Source organism: Wasmannia auropunctata, unplaced genomic scaffold, assembly GCF_000956235.1.
Source record: "Wasmannia auropunctata unplaced genomic scaffold, wasmannia.A_1.0 LD336038.1, whole genome shotgun sequence".
NCBI lineage: Eukaryota > Metazoa > Arthropoda > Insecta > Hymenoptera > Formicidae > Wasmannia > Wasmannia auropunctata.
This window is the reverse complement of record NW_012026852.1, coordinates 1711625-1728751: the sequence shown is the minus strand read 5'-3', so window position 1 is coordinate 1728751 and position 17127 is coordinate 1711625. Positions and strand designations below refer to the sequence as shown.

Sequence of the window (17127 nt, the reverse complement as noted above, 5' to 3'; positions counted from 1 at the left end):
AATCGCGATCAAACGACCGGTCGCCTTCGCGTCGGTCGGGACGTCGAGTACGCCGATTGAAGTGCGCCGTGCGTTCGCGTTGCTAAACGTCGCGATTATCTCCGTGCGTCTTGTCATGACATGGCCATCCGATCGGCCAAGTAACTCCGGCTCGAACGATCCTTACTCCGAAATCAGTGCATCTCGCGGGCGCGCGAGCTGTCGTCGGCGTCGTCGCCGACGACCGACGTCGTGTGCGATGCAGCATATGTGATCAAGTGCATGGTGAAAAGGCAGTGTATAATAAAGCCTGTAATGTGATATATAGTGCATTCGTGTGTCAAGTGTTGTTGCCCAATTGGATTACGTCGATGGATCCATTTGGAGTATCGTCCGTCAACGATGGAGCAAGTGATGGAGGTAAACGATTGGAGCGACGCTGGGACGGCCGGGACGCATCGACGCAGGATCTCGTCGCTGCGGAATGGTAAGTGCTGGATCTTCATTTCGTTATTATCGACGAAGCAGTTGGTAACTATCGGAAACTGCAACAGATGGCGGGTGCTAGAATTTTTGTGTCGATTAGTTTCGCGAGCTAATAGAGGTTATGGTACCACTCTATCGTCTATAATCTGTATCCTCTTCGTGCCGAGAATTGATTCCCGTCGCGTTGATCCGTTCCCGGAAATTTTATTCCGATGTCTATCTAGACTATCTTCTCGAAATATTAAGAATACCTACATTGTCTGAATCGATTGCGAGTTGAAACAGACGCACAAAATGTGGAAACATGATCGCAACATCAAATTCTTTTTCTTATCGAGTTGTGATTAAAAAAAACATGAAATAATACTTGGCGAAGAATATTTTATATTAAATTATCTTTTAAAATAATTATATAAATTATCGATTATAGCACAATCGGAGATTGCAAGTTACAACAAATATTTCGGTGTCTTAAAACTATACTGTGATTGTATCCATCATTATTACAATCATGACATATAAATTATATAATGGAAAAAATAGATATGCATAAATATAAAAGGAGAGTTTATTTAATTATCTTATTTTAAAATTTTGTGATTTGCACGATTTTATAAAAGATTTCATCCAGAAAGTCACTCACGCGTTCTTCACAGAACCTTTCACAATTTTAACATCGTCCACCGGTCGATCGTTCTTATCCGTCTCAACTAGTCCAATTCTTTTTACTATTGCCATGCCAGAATGAACTCTACCTGTTATTAAGTAAAAAAATTTAATTAAAGATCTATTAAACTAAAATAATTAATTAATTAAAGATATTTTAGTTACATATGATGAACAATTGCAACAATTACATCGTAAATAGGTGCAGCTAATTTGCTATAACTTACCAAATATAGAATGTTTTCCATCGAGCCACTGAGTAGGTGCGAGCGTTATGAAGAACTGCGATCCATTTGTATCTGGCCCTGAATTTGCCATTGATAATATTCCAGCACCTATATAAATTTTAATACATATGAATTTTCACATAATTGAAGTACTTGCATTAAAGCAGCGTTATTAGATCTGTTTCCTATTCCTGTACTAGGCTAGAACTTTCTCGCTTTTGCCAAACATGAAACATTTACCTGTTCCACTTTAAATGCAAAGAGTGTACGCTAGTTCAGGTATAGAAAGGACCCATTTATCAATCGTTTGTAGTAATAATTTATCACAAAATTACCTGTGTGTTTCAAATCATCATGTATCTCATCGTCGAAACATTCTCCATATATAGACACCCCACCTTTCCCTGTCCCAGTGGGATCTCCACCTGAAAAAAAAAAATGAAACCATTGAGAATAAAAATTTCTGTGAAACCTATCCGTTATCGTTACAAGCTTCTAAGGTTTTAGCGTTACCTTGAATCATAAAGTCGCGGATGACCCTGTGAAACTTGGTGCCGTTGTAATACCCGCGCCGCGTGAGCTCGGCGAAATTTCTGCACGTGATAGGGGCATGTTTCCAGTACAGCTCGAGGGTCATTTCACCCATCCTGAGGATTAGAATCGATTAGCGACACACAGGGAGCGAGTTTTAAGTTAGGAAACACGCGATGCACTTACGAAGTCTCGAGGACAACGAACGGTGGCTGCCAGTGTTTATCCGGCACGCCGGATATGTTCGCGAGGCACATTGTGGACTGTATTTTCGGGCCGTTTGTTGAAACTGATTGAACAACGAATTACCCCGCGATCGTTCACTCCTTCGTTTATCTCATTAAAATTTTTCGCCCAAAACCGGTAGTCGCTTCAACGCTACCGACAACGTTAGGAGCTCTCGGAGCTCGGAGCAGTGCAGTCGAAGCTCTAGTGCCTCTAGTAGACATAACACACATACACAAACGTTACATGGGTGAGTGTGATGATGTGTGAGAGCACGTGAACGCCATCTGCTTCATGTGCAGGGTACACGTTAACAAAGCAATAATAATATGAATTTAATGAAAATGTAAAAAAACGCGTTGAATATACACTTGCACAAATCATATAAATGAGGACCTCCGCATGTTTGGCTGATTCGTCGCAGTGTCGTACTTTAAGCGTTCTGGCAGTACAACCGATTACCGCACGTGCCGGAACGAGTTAACCTGCATGAAAATATGTTCTCGCCAAGAGACTCGGGTAAATCAGATTACATTAGTTTAAATATTCATGAGAGCGGGTCGTTCGCACGGGGCACCTCGCGCAGTTTATGGAGGGTATGTATATCTTCGATGAAAAATAACACGAACGTATCGTTACTTCGAGTCTAACACGACTGAGATTACCGTACAGTTGTCCCTCATTCGGCTACTTGTCTCTCTCTCTCTCTCTTGCAGCAATGGAACCAGTTGTCCAGGTTTCAAAGAAATATTCTATACTTCGCAATAATCACAGTTGTACTTGTAATATTTTATCTCCTGCCTAGCGAAACCAAAGCTGGTACCTCTAACAATGAGGTAGATTATAGTAACGTAGAAGTTGTACAAGAAACTGCCAAGTACGAGAAGGTACGCGAAGGTATATCTCGAAGGTAGCTCTCGAATCTGACAAAAGGTGTCAAATCCTCTTTTATTTCGCAGGCAGTAGACGAGGTTGTTGTAGATAATGAGGAACATGGTGCTGCACCTGGTGAGGTAATCGAGGAGCCTGAGTTTCAACCAGAAATCAATCAAGTTGATGGTGATCAAATTGGCGAGCCACCACAGCCAAAGCCAAACATCCTGAAATTTAGTGGTAGATTATAATTCGTGAAATGATGATATGACAGATGAATTTTAGATTTAGATTACAATAGACGTTATTAACGAGCTTGGACTTTTAGGTCCGCAAAATAGTAGGCAGGAAGCTGTTGTAGCTGCGTTTAAGCATTCCTGGAATGGGTATAAAAAGTATGCATGGGGTCACGATAACGTCAAACCGATATCGAAGAGATATCATGAATGGTTTGGCTTAGGCCTTACTATAGTTGATTCATTGGATACTATATATATAATGGGATTATATGATGGTGTGTATTAAACTTTAAAATGTCTAATATTAGTAGTGAAAGGAACACATGAAAGAGAAGTTTTCTTATACAATGTTTCAGAATATGCAAGAGCGAGAAAGTGGGTGGAAGAGAATCTAGTGTTTACAATGAATAGAGATGTTAATTTATTTGAAGTTACAATTAGAGTATTAGGTGGTTTACTAGCGACGTATCATCTCTCTGGTGATATACTTTTTTTAAATAAGGCTGTAAGTATTGGAAAAAATTCGGTTGATTTTCAAAAACGTGATTGTCCAAAGATAAATATTAATTATACAATTTATCGGCGTCCAAGATGGATTTAGGTGATCGCATGATGCCAGCATTTTCTACGAGATCAGGCGTTCCATATTCCGACGTGAATCTCGGTACTAGAAGTGCGCATAGTCCCAAGTGGGGTCCTGACAGTAGCACGAGTGAAGTCACTTCCATCCAACTAGAGTTTCGCGATCTTAGTCGTAGTACAGGACAACTTAAGTTTGAGGTAATTTTAGAATCGCGCGACTCTTTTGAGGCAGGTGTATTTAGTATGTGACGGATATTTAATATGTGACCTTTTCAGACTGCAGCGGCAAAAGTTTCCGAACATGTACATAAATTAGAAAAGTATGATGGTTTAGTTCCAATTTTTATTAACGCCAATACCGGGCTGTTTCGAGAGTACGCTACGATTACGTTAGGTGCTCGCGGTGATAGTTACTATGAATACTTACTGAAACAGTGGTTGCAAACTGGAAAAACCATAGACTAGTTAGTATATTTTGTTATCGAAACTGTAATCATACGGAATAAGTCTTTAACCTCTTTATCATTGAAATTTTTAGCCTACGCGACGATTACTTGTTAGGCATCGCCGGCACTCAAAAGCATCTCGTTAAGCACACTGCGATCAATAAATATCTATTCATCGCCGAACTGGTCGGCGCGAATAAAGAAATCAAACCTAAAATGGTAAATAGACTGAACACGAAGTAAACTGAAATCGATATATTGCGCAAATTTGCGAGTGTATAAATATGCATTGTAGGATCACCTCACGTGCTACTTAGGAGGTACTTTAGTGTTAGGCGTGCACCATGGATTGTCGCCGGAGCATAAGGCTCTTGCGGAAGAACTTGTTAAGACTTGTTATCAAACGTACGCGATCCAGCCAACGTTCCTCGCACCTGAAATTACTTATTTTAATATACAAGTAAGTTCGAAAAATTAATCTCGACTCGGATGAAAGGTAGACACGAAAAGTCGATTCTATCATCTGCAGTAATAGCGTTTAGAGAAAAAAAATTGTTAACTATCCTCTTGTAATTCTGTAGAAAATGGAGGGTGAAAATCAAATGGATATGTATGTAAAAACGAATGACGCTCATAATTTACTGAGGCCCGAGTTGATCGAGAGTCTATTTTACATGTGGTATTTTACGGGGAATAAAACTTATCAGGATTGGGGTTGGCAGATATTTCAGGTGAGTGTGTGTTATCCTTCTTTCGGAATTTCACACATTATACATACATATTTAACGTCTCGGCAGGCTTTCGAGAATTATACCAAAATCGAAGGCGGCTACACGAGTATCGGTAACGTCCGGAATATTCAGCACACTCGCCAGCAAGATATGACGGAAAGTTTTTGGTTCGCAGAAACTTTGAAATATTTGTACTTGTTATTTGATGACACTAGGCAATTGATAGATTTGGATAGATGGGTATTCAACTCGGAGGGCCATCCATTACCCATATACGAATCGTAATGCAGTAGAAGTGCAACCAGCGAGAGTACACAATTTTTTCGCACACTTATAAAATTATTTTTTAAATGCCCAATTATCTATCTTAATGTTTTTTTAATGAAACTTCCCGAACACTCGCATTTCCTCCGTTAATTGTGGGAATCTTCTAAAAAGGCGTCATTAATTTTGTGGAATGAAACAATACAGTCAATTTCTGCTGTTCTAAGATTATCGAGACCGAGTTCTCTCTCTATTTTAAAATTTCTCCTTAGTTTTTATTAGGCCCGGTTCCACAAATGTAAGATTATCTTTAATTTCGGTTTATCTTACTGTTTATCTCTTTCTAATTCGTAAATTAGAAAAAGATAAAGCAGGTTGAATTTCGATTAAATCGAGTTAAACCGAGAATTGTGAAACCGGGCCTTAGTGATGTATGCGCAAAATGAACATTTTTTTATTCAATTTTTCACTTCATAAATTGCTACGTAATCATGTAATCACGTGACAATTTATAACTGTGAATAGTAAAACTAGAACGGAAGAAATTAGTTTAGAAGAGAAAAAATAAATTTGTAGAAATTGATTCTTAAAATCATAAATAATTGCAGATTAACTTGCTTTATCAAAATAGGATTTCAAATTATAAAACAAGTATGCAACATTAGCTGCGCCTACCAAAGTATCCTGCCTACAATGTCGAATTGATAATAGATGCTATTAGTATTTTAGATTTTCAATTACACTGCATATTTGAGAACATGTAACTTGATTTTTTTTTTTAATAATAAGATTCCTAGCACCTATTATTGTACTTACTGTTTTTCGAAATTTTACTTTTGAAATTTTATCTGTAACATCATTTTTTAGGAGATACGTATCCACAATATATTTAAAAAATGAATGTTATTATTTAGTATTACCTTCACATTAAATTCGTACGTTGTAATATTACAAAACTAATCTAGTCCTCATCTATTATGAATAAATTTGAATAAATTACGCATTATACTTGCAGTCTCCGATTATTATCAAAATATAAATACTTATATAATAATTATATGAAATATATTTGGAAATGTCTTTAAGATTTCTATGTCATTGGAATGGCGTGGTAATGATTAAATCGTAATTTTTATAGAATTATGATAGAGCATAAAAACGCTGATCAAAAAATATTTCATCACCTACAAGCTGTGTTTTTGATAATTTTATCCACGTGTAGTAATACTTTGAGAAATCGTAACATACTGTTATTTTATACATTATCGGGTAATAGAAATACATTAAATAAATACGAAGAGATTGTAAAATTCGATTTAATCATTAGCTGCGTTATAGAAATTACTCAAACCATTAAAGAAACAAAAACTTCTCAAGTTATTCTTCACATGTAATAAACGCATTCTGATATCGATGTCAGAAATATGACGTTATTTGATTTCGTTATCAAGTAGAGACACGATCTAAGTTTTCTACATAGGTCCTTATGACTACAGGTCCGTTTTCTTAGCTCGTAAATTACAAACAGATATGTAAACGTCTAAACGATTGTCGCGATTAATACTGTCAAGTGCGCATCATTGACATTAACGTTAATGTCAGAGTGTTAGGAAGACATATGATAATGGTGTAGCAAATATAACTTGCTCTATATAACATATTGCGAGGAAATGTTTATGGACTAATAATTGACTTTTGCGATCTCTCGACGCGATTTTTATCACGTAAATGGCAGTGGACATTTGCATAAATTGCAAGTACAACTTTCTCCGCAGAGAAGTACATTCTAAAAAAATATATAAATTAATTAGCTGCCCATGTGCTTCATCATCAATCGCCTTTAATCGCATTTAATCGTACGGTCGCTGCTCGATTAAAATATTGCGACAGAGTATCAAAAATTATGTATATATAATTACGGGCCGTCACACATTCATTCGTACACATTTACAAAATTTTCTACATATCGCGCCATAGAATTTTTTTTTCTATTATATACTTTTCGTGTATCACAAAGTATCCTAGTGCTGAACTTGTTACGATGTCAGATCCTAAATTTTGCGTCGAAGAGACGGCGACTCTCGAAACTCTCGAAAAAATTGATTGGGGAGAGTAGTCGCGAAAGGCGGCGTTTCTTCGACATTGTATCTAGCTACAGATGTTGAACGGTCTCAAACTATCGTGCACTCACAACACTGTTGTGCAAAGTAAATGCAATTGATCAGACATTCGTCGTTCGGCTCGTCGGGCGATTTCTTCCTCGTCTTCATCTCGATGCCGTTCTTCTCGACTCTCGGTTCCACTTCCGGCACGGGTAGTATCTTCTGCACGATCGGCACCGCTTCTTCTATCACGTCAGCGTCGGTGTTCACGGTCGGCGAGACCACGGCTTTCGTCGGCTCTGCCATTACGGGAGTCATGTTGATCTTCTCCAACCTCGCGTCGTCCAGCACGTCGAAACTCGTTGCGGATATCGATGCCTGCGCCGGAGTTGACGGGTCGTTAGACATTATCACGCTGAAACAAAACGGGATTCGTTTTCAATATGATCTAATCCATTGTGCTAAGGCTGGGAAGAAGTATTCTTAAAGTTGAGAAAATTATCTCTCAAGATTAATTAATTTTCTGAAGTTGTGGAAAAGCGAGTTAGACCATTATTTGGTTGATATTACATTTGTCGTACGACCTTTTCAAATGTATTAATTGGCTGCAGGATAGAGTTTTCCGAATATCCAGAACTTCTCCAGCTTTCTACAGCCAATCAACGAACTTGAAAAATTTGTCATATGACAAACATTTCAGTCATTGTACTGAACAGTTCAATATTCGATTATCAAGAAAATTATCAAGAATTTATGCACACAATAGGTTTTTAGAAAACATATTTTGTTCAAATAGGCCTGTATAGATTTGTTGAACTTATTTATAGACGACGGATAAAAAACGGTAGCTCAAAAATTTATGTACACTGTTGGTTTTTTCGAAAACTCATTTTGTTCGAATAATGTTATAGTATAGATTCCCTGAGCTTTAAGACGATATATAAAAAACGAATGCCTGCGGGAGATAATACGGAATTCGGGTGAAGAGTTTACAACTTTTCCGGGATCCTCGGGAAGAGAGAACCTACCACCTGGTCTTCTTGCAAGGATGCGCTCGAGTCCTTTCCTCCGCGGTCAGGGTGGTAAAAAATGACACTTGCTTCATATTTCTTAAGTCCCGACTTTTCGTCGACGTGAAAAATGTCTGTAACTTTACCCCCCAGCAGCACTTTGTATTTGAAACACTATACCTCCTGTCGCCCTCCTTACGCAGCCGCAGCCGGCGTGATGCAACTTTTATCTCAGTTCGTCTAATCTAATCACCTTTCGCATTCTCACTGGTTTTCTTAATGTACAAAAGAAACTGCAGGAGGAATCGGCTTCTACCTGTAGAACATTCCCGAGGCTGTCAAATGTATGCACACGACTCCACGTCTAAATATACGCCCGTTGATATGCGCGTTTTTGTGTAAACATCGCAAAAATCTTCCGTCATAAAAGACTTACTTTACGATTACGTGTAGAATCTGTGTCGCATCTGGTACATCGCTCGCGCACGATTACGTCCCAATTGATCGAGTCCCGAGCACGTGGAGCGCATTAGCGGACTGAATACCGTCGACATGCTGTCAGTTAATAAAAGCTAATGAACGTCAACTAGATCTACGTTGCGTATTGTATTGATCAAAATTTCATTAGTAACTGAACGTAATTAATTACTCTCGAAACTCTCTCTTTTCTCTTGTTTTCTAGAAAATAAAAGCCTAAAGTCACTTTAAAAATATTATTTTCCTCTTTGTGAAATAAATATTAAAGATTTCGTTTAAGAACATTATATGTATGCGGATTTTCTCTTTTATCGTTAATTTCATGTAAAAGATATGAAATATTATATGTCGAAAGCTTAGGAATCGTTCGACTTTCTACAAAAATACAATTTTTAGCTATTTGTTTAAATTAATTACTAGAAAATTTACGTATAAATTGCCAGAAAATTCATGATTTCCTTTATAACGTAATTATAAAGGTAGTGCACACGTGATTGGATAGAAAATCGTTTCAGGAAAGGACGAGAAAATTCCATGTGACGTCGTGAAACGATAAGCCTTAGGTAGACATTATTAGGGGGGGTTACCTTGGGCCTGTACCCTCCCGGTCAATTGTATTCGTTAGGTCAAATCTTAGAGAGAAAACTGCAGCTGTGCTACGGGGCAGCTGAAATATTTCGTGTCAATACACGAGCTATTTCGTAAAGTCGTAATGCGTAACCTTCGTTTCATCATGCGCAGATGACAATGGAATTATGATCGCGCCGAGTTTTTTCTACGTTATGATTGATGAAGCATATGTAAGAACGCGATGTTTTCGTATAAAATTTTTTTGAATTACGATTATATTCATGAAATAATTAAACAATGTTGCATACACAAAATGCACAAAAATAACGTTAAGAAAATTACGTGACGATAATTCATAATATTACTTAGCGTTTTTTTAATGCTCAAATAAATATGGCGTGATTATTTTAATGTCTCGATATTAAGATATATTAAAGTCACTGATAAAATGTGTTTACTCTGCAGAATTCTCTATTATCTATTTTTAATCATTTGAGGAATCAAAGACCCGTATTGAGCAACGATAATATAATCAACTGCAAACAACGATAATATAAGTTCACAAAAATTTTTGATACGGTCTTTCGTTCTTTTATTACCGCGTGCGTTCCTTGTTTTATTAATAATACGATATAACTCTTGGAAAAATCTGCCAGCACAAAGTCAAGGTGAGAATCAGTAGCGTGTGACGCGCATACAATTACAGCTCCGCTGACAAAAATCGCGTGAATTAAATTAAGAAACTGATAATTAAGTTTCGACGTAGAATGGAATTTTCGATGATTGAAATGCGAATGTAACTAGGATATTTTTGGAATACTTTTGGATTACAGTATCGTGTATATCGATACATGATACCATGCGTGCAGCACATTTCGTGACAAAATGCAAACAGTTCTATGACGGTAATCAATTCCGCAACACAATATTACACAAGCGCAATTTTCTATTATTTTTAACAATGGGCTCCAAGTTTGTCAAGCTAACTTTGATCTTGCCTACAAATTTATTCTTTTTTGTATCATTTTTTTTTCTACTTTGCAATACATTTTATAGTAATTAAAATATCAATGATAAAAATTAGTCGACTTGCAAGATAATTGATTAAATTAATAAGAAACTAATAATAATTAATGGCGGTAAATGACTCCATACCATGTACCAAACATGCCACAGATTACTATTTTTCCGTTTAGTATATTTCTAATGATTGTTATATCACTTGTCCACGTCGAAAATGACCGAGACTGAAAGTTCGAATCAAAACGCTGACTGTGCGAAACGCATACCGGTACTGCAAAACCAGTGCCGCAACCGTGCACCGTCAACGGCCGTCGTGAAACTGTCCGACCTGAACCCTGAGAACGTTATCCCACCCTTGGGTGAGCTTTACACGTGTTACACGGCAGTGCCGTACTGGGCATACGTGGGTTCCACACGATAAGATTACCAGAGACGATCGAATTTCACAACCAGAAAAAAAATTAACGAAAACTCGTTCTAATGAAATTTAGTTGCTAACTAAAATTAAAAATCAATTTAAAAATATTTTTTATTATTTTGCATCTGGCATCAATTAAAAAAGTAACGCATCACTTTGCATTTGTTTAGAAGCAATATTCGAGCAGCAATTTTTTTGTATATTTTATGTCTATTTCAATCCTGTAAGAGGATTTTCAACTCCGTTCTGTTATTTCGGAGAAATCTTTACGACTGTAATGTGTCGGTAATTCCGACCTTCCAGCATCGCCTTAAGTGCTGGATGCAAGAAAAGTTAAAATTATTAGAGAAGAAGAAATAGCATAAAATATAAAAAAATTGGAATCGCTATATATTTCAAGATTATAAATTCTATTTTAATTAAAAGTAGGCTTATATAAAAAACTGCCGTAATTAAAAAGGTGACGTAGAACTCTGGTAAACTCTTGTAAACTTAAAAAAAGAGACTTTTATCAATTTATTTCTATATTTGTTCGTTGTAATTATTACATTATATTTTGTGAAATTATATTCCGGTGAATGGACGAAAAAATGGTCATTGGAGAGAAAGTGGACGACCCCGAAGTAGGTTCCTTCTAACCGAGTTTTGAAATCACTGAATCCGATCCCTAGATCACATTTACGATTCCTCTCATGGAGTATTTACAAATACCAACCTTTGTACAGTATTGATCGTAGCACAGAATTCAAAGAAAATTGTCACAGTATTCTGACGTTCTAATTGATCCTTGTTCAAAGCCATTTTTCTTATCGTCTATTCACTCGCTAAGTTTTATTTTAATACTTCATGTGTAATAAAAATAACATTTTTAATATTTACTTTTGACAATAATTTATTTAATATACGCAATCGTAATGTAAATAATGAGACATCTAAATTTTTAATTTACTGCAAATAGATTAGCATAAATGTAAAAAGACTGCGCGAGAGCCAAACATTTTTACTTAATTAGTTTATTTAAAGACATTTAATTTAATTAGCCAAAAATCAAAATTTCGTGATTGTAAAAATAAAAAGTAAAATAATCTTATAAACCACCAATAAAATAAATTGAATAAGCGATATAACGAGCGGTAGATTTTGTAAATTGTATCGGGTTTTCACTCGCCGGCGCCGCGCCGGTGCGAGCCGGTCGCGTTCCTGCGGAGCTACCGAAAGAATTCACCATGTTCAGCCGGGCGAACACGTGATAGGATTACAGGATGAGAGAAGGGCAACCTTAACCTACAACCCATTTACACCGGAATTCTTTTCCCTCACGACTTACTCGTAGCTTCCATGCTGCCACAGATATTTCAAGCGCATCGTTGGCCGCCGACGCACCGTTGGCGCGGTAACGCGAGTATTTGCTGCCGGGCTTCACTGTTGCCGTTGGTACGGTCGCGATCGACGCGATCGATGAAGGATACGATCGAAACTGCACTGAGTGCACACAGCCGCAAAGCAAAAGCATCTTGAACGATTTCACCGTCGCGCTCGCGCAGACGACACGCGCACACACGCACGCACGTGCGCACGCACGCACGCATGCCACACGCAGGTGACGCAGGACAAGGGACTCGAGGAGCTGCCGCGTGAATTGAAATTCATCGAAACGTCGGTGTGTAGCGTTACTGAGAAATGTGGACGAAAACGCGGCTCTCTCGCGTCGATTCGCGTGACAATGGAAACGCGACTGGTTGACGTTAGGTAAATTCTGGCCTTGATTTTCCACATCGTGGAAATTATTGATCATCGACATAATACGAAATAATTAATAAAGATCCGTTTTCCGGAGCTCGATGAAAGAACTCCGGATTGCGGTAAACGATCGCTGTATAACAAATGGAGGCAATGGAGTTGAATAAAAAATTGGACTTACGCGAAGAGGTTAGCCTCGTTCTTTTTCTTTTTCTTGGAGTGCATCCAGTTGCGAATGTGATGTTTCTTGGTGTTAGTCTCTTTTTTATGTTTGCCATGTCCGCGCGATTTACCGTGACCGAACATGTTTCGCTTAGAAGCTAAGGCTAAGGTTAAGGCACACAACCAAAAATCACCGCCGCACCGCAATCGTAATCGCACACTACGCGTCTAACAAACATTCGTCTCTTTAACTTCACGCCTTGTTAACGCACGTCGCGTATTCAGCCCCGTCATCGCGCGACGGTGCATAAATCTTCCGCGATCTCGCTCTCGAGATTGAAAAATCACGTGAAAACCGTGTACGGAAAATGCGCGCGATATCGATAAAAAGCAGCGCCGCGACCGCCGACTTTAAACGGAGGTAAGATTCAGCTTTGTGTGTCACGATCCGAGTAACCGTACAGGCACGCGATGCCTGTAAGTATGTGAACGTGCGTATAGCGTAATGCCGCATGACGTGGACGGTGAAGGATACGGGAGAGGATTGAGCGATGATGTTTGCGTGGGTTTAACGCGTCGGATATACGGGATATACCATTTGTGTGTTAATTAACTACGCGAAAGCCTCAACGAGAGATCGCATGTTAACGTTACAGTAAATAAATTAAGCCATTTTCGAAGAAATGTATCACGGGCGTTTTTAATTGGCTTTTTTTTATTGACGATGCGTATACAGATCAAAGAAAATACAATTGTATTGTTTACACACAGCCATTACACTGTATCTCTTGGCATCTCTATACCGATAGCATTCAAACCGTTAATGACGAGTAGTGTACATCTAATTGCTCGTGTTTGCACTACCATTTGAGTGATATCCTTGATCTCGATTTCTTGCGTAACGAGCGAAGATTCAATCAACTTTTTACATTTCGCTCCGAAAATGGTTCTTTAGGAGTTATTTTAGTTTTATTAATGATAAACATGAGCAGCGTTTGTATATTTTATATCGATGAGACAGTGAGTCGTGAAAAATATTCGATTTCTGTTCAAAATGTCTCATCGATATAAAATATACAAACACTGCTCACGTTTATCATTAATAAAACTAAAATAACTCCTAAAGAACCATTTTTCGGAGCGAAATGTAAAAAGTTGATTGAATCTTCGCTCGTATACGTGTAGATTATCGGTTTCGACACAGAGCATATTTTAACATATAAATTGGGCAAAAAGGACACTTTCGTCATTCAGCGAGTATTTCTTTCTTCGGATAATACGAATACTTGGGAATAAAACCTCGCGACAGCGATAAACTTTGTTCAACTTTGTCTGGAGGAAAACAGCGTTTTCAAACGAGTATTATATTTGTAAAAAATGTACAACTTTCTGATTAGACTCTCGTGCCTTTGGCAAAAAGATAACACGTATAATTATAGTCATGATCAAGGTCGCTGGTCGCTTTAGATAGAAACGTTGGATAAAATCTGTTTTGCATCAGTTTGTCCCCGCTAAAATTGAATCGTTTTACGTAAACATCTCTCTCGATGCGCACGGCGAATATTCGGCACCGATTGCGATAAACTACAATTTACGAGTGTCACGATTAAATGCACGCGATTAGAAGCGGATTCAAGCGGGCCAAATAAAATTTGCATGCTTAAAAGCAAACTCACTCAAAGACGCTTTTTTTCGGCGCTTTCCAAGGGTCAGCTTTCCTTTTGATCTTTTTCTGCGAGATTTTACGATAATCGTTCGACCTTCCATATTTATCCGAAAACATGCGTATTTTTTGGTATTTTTTTTTTATGGCTAAGGCAACCAAATCGCACAATCAAAACGCACTGCTGTTTCGTTTGCAACTATGTTTGCAACGGACAATTGTCTTTTTAAATACAGGCTTTAATTAGCGCATAACAAGTATTTAACCCCGCCATGACGTAAAACTCTGACGTTTTTTTTAATTTAATTGCATGAATTTACGGAAATTGCGTGGGAATTTTGTGTACAAACAATATCAGGCATGTAATGAGAATGAATTGCGAAGAGATTCACGTATACCGTAACATATCAAATACACTACAATATATCGTTTGCAAACCGTTGCAATTTTATTTGCCAGGTATTCGATTGTCCGTCCCGTTCTGGCCGGGATTCCGTTTCGCGCGATCGGGATTTCTCCGTTTCCTCTCGTCTCTCGCTGCCGAATATCAAATAAAGTGTTTGCGCTTCGTCGAAAGGTACCTCACGCTCCTTTCTCGGCTCACGTCGCGCCTCCTTTTTGAGACGCGCATGTAAACGTGGTCGATATGAAACCGGTTCTCTCAAGCAAGCGAGAGAAGCGTGCGAGGATAAAAAAATTGGGACTCCTGTGCCAACGTCGCGTCCAAAGAATATATTCCGTACAAATTATAATAGCCGACTATTTGTTAGCGCTCACGTTTCGCGTGCAGAAATTCTCGGCTTTCAGAGCGTGGCGAATCACCGTCGCCGTTTCAGATACGCGATTCTGACAACTGCATTCGTTAGTCTGCAATTTAACCGTGCCGCTAAACTAATTCCTTGGCATCACTTTGGCACGTGCGACTGGCCGTTCATTTGCGCTGTCCAAGCATTAGTTTCTCGGAAAATTCGCGCATTCGGCCGCCGAGTTAGCACGTGTCGAGTTACGCAAAGTGCCCGAAGAGACACACAACGCTACCACCCGGTACTTGAGGCTGCCCACCGAGGACGAGATATCGCGTACAAAAGGAGGGACGGGATATTTAATGTTTAAAGGTGTGTACCCGCGGTGTTGCACACCCGGCGTTGCACGGCGCTACACACCGGCCCTAAGTATGTGCGAATCGTATACCGCGAATGTCAAACAGACCGTGACAGAAAACTTTTGTATGTGCATTGTGCCCGTTAGACCTTTGGAACCGAGGTGAAGTTTCGCAGACGCTCGCTAAAAAATTATATATTCTTTTCCGCTCGTACTTGTAAGAGGAACAACTTGGCCAATGATAAACGAATGAATAATCACAGTTCTATCGAATTTTTATTCAAATCCTCGTTTCGATCACTTCAACGCAGTTCTCAAATTTCCTTTTCAATATTATTATTATTTTAATCAGCGTTTTGTTTTTATTACTTTGATTATTTAAGAAAAAACGCGAAAAGAACAAGATTTAATCTGCAGTAATACATTTCAAACCGTCTATACGCTGTGCCATGCTGACACTTTTAATGAGACACGCGAAATAAAAGAAGGAACGTTAAACAGTTGTACTTTTCTTGGTGCATCTTGGTTAATTCATGATGATTCGTTCTTGTCGATATACTCGTGAGTCCGTGACACTCATGTCTCTTTCGCCGGTCGGGTCATTTACCGCTTTTTCTTGGCAAATGGCATAGGCTAATGACGACCAATATAGTATACTCGGGAAGCTCGACGTAACCTCGACGTAACGAACACGTAACATCACGCACGTCTGTCGCATATACACACGCATCCGTCCGTCATACCGCGGATGCACGCACGCACGCACACACGTCGCACTCACTCACCTGAGCTCATGCTCGGACGTGCTCGGGGTTTCCTGCGTGTAAACATCCGCGTAGACGATTATTGTCGTCGGGTCTCTTTCTGCTCCCATCCTCCCGCCTGTCATATCGCCGGAACGAAATGATTATACCGCGCCGGCGTCTTGCACTTTGTGCCGTCACGTGGTCGACGCGGTTCCCTCTTGTTTCAAGCCCGATCGTCCCACGCTGCGTCGGCTGGAATTTGTCGCCACTCGCCGTACGGCCCACACGCGGTAAGCCCGATGCTCCCCTCGCTGACAAAGAAAGAAATCACGTGAAACCGCACGGACGACACACTTCGTAAACGTTAACTTCGTTAATACTGCGCGAACGATTTCGATCCGGAAGAAATGGAATCGTCGTCCGCGCGGACACTGGCGATATCGGCGCTTTTACGCACTGCAATTTACAATTATGTAATAATATTGACCGACGACAAATTGCTGCTGGCTGAGCAGAGAAACAAGCTTATAACGAGCGCGTTTTATCTGCAGTTCACGTATCGACAATCTGCGAACAACTGACGATTTTCGTCTACGGTTTGCGCTTTGTGCCTGACCATCCACTCATCCAGGGACCCTTCTATCTACAAATACTTACAAATGACACCCTCTCCTTCTGACCGCTCCCTTCGTTCTATGGATTTGCTATTCTTTTACCGACTGACTGACAGATTTTCCTCAGATCATTAGTGACACATGTCTCAACTATTCCAACAGGCACATTTTTTCGAATGTAACCGTTCAGTACATTCATTTTTTCACATCGAAGGATTTCCATTAACCCTAGATATACACACTGAAACCCCA

At 39.1% G+C, this 17127-nt stretch overlaps 3 protein-coding genes and 1 long non-coding RNA gene across 14 annotated transcripts; 1 reads left to right on the top strand and 3 right to left on the bottom strand.

The window, feature by feature from the left end:
* Positions 1-829: 829 nt before the first annotated feature.
* On the bottom strand, positions 830-2326 carry LOC105452079 (peptidyl-prolyl cis-trans isomerase-like 1). Its single transcript, XM_011692912.1, has 5 exons — positions 2076-2326; positions 1872-2005; positions 1694-1783; positions 1359-1466; positions 830-1220 (listed from the first exon to the last, which is right to left on the bottom strand). The coding sequence occupies exons 1-5, from the start codon at positions 2144-2146 to the stop codon at positions 1105-1107; spliced, it is 519 nt and encodes a 172-aa protein (XP_011691214.1). The 5' UTR covers positions 2147-2326; the 3' UTR covers positions 830-1104.
* A 51-nt stretch (positions 2327-2377) lies between these two features.
* LOC105452081 (endoplasmic reticulum mannosyl-oligosaccharide 1,2-alpha-mannosidase) lies at positions 2378-6006 on the top strand. Its single transcript, XM_011692913.1, has 11 exons — positions 2378-2710; positions 2831-3001; positions 3074-3227; positions 3316-3501; positions 3583-3731; positions 3818-4006; positions 4085-4272; positions 4347-4473; positions 4550-4714; positions 4836-4985; positions 5052-6006. Exons 1-11 carry the CDS (start codon positions 2612-2614, stop codon positions 5268-5270), a joined length of 1797 nt encoding a protein of 598 aa, XP_011691215.1. The 5' UTR covers positions 2378-2611; the 3' UTR covers positions 5271-6006.
* LOC105452080 lies at positions 3994-4416 on the bottom strand. The gene is made up of 3 exons (XR_974671.1): positions 4324-4416; positions 4236-4253; positions 3994-4085 (listed from the first exon to the last, which is right to left on the bottom strand). It is a non-coding gene; the product is annotated as an uncharacterized LOC105452080 (long non-coding RNA).
* Positions 6007-6193: 187 nt separating the features above from the next.
* Positions 6194-16486, bottom strand: LOC105452082. Of its 11 annotated transcripts, none has more exons than XM_011692919.1 (4): positions 10564-11132; positions 8798-9054; positions 8380-8677; positions 6194-7766 (listed from the first exon to the last, which is right to left on the bottom strand). In XM_011692919.1, the coding sequence occupies exons 3-4, from the start codon at positions 8454-8456 to the stop codon at positions 7421-7423; spliced, it is 423 nt and encodes a 140-aa protein (XP_011691221.1). In that variant the 5' UTR covers positions 8457-8677; positions 8798-9054; positions 10564-11132; the 3' UTR covers positions 6194-7420. The 11 variants fall into 11 exon arrangements, with proteins under 11 accessions (XP_011691221.1, XP_011691219.1, XP_011691220.1 ...); XM_011692917.1 differs by having other exon boundaries at positions 8798-9039; XM_011692918.1 differs by having other exon boundaries at positions 8798-8916.
* Between the last annotated feature and the right edge of the window lie 641 nt (positions 16487-17127).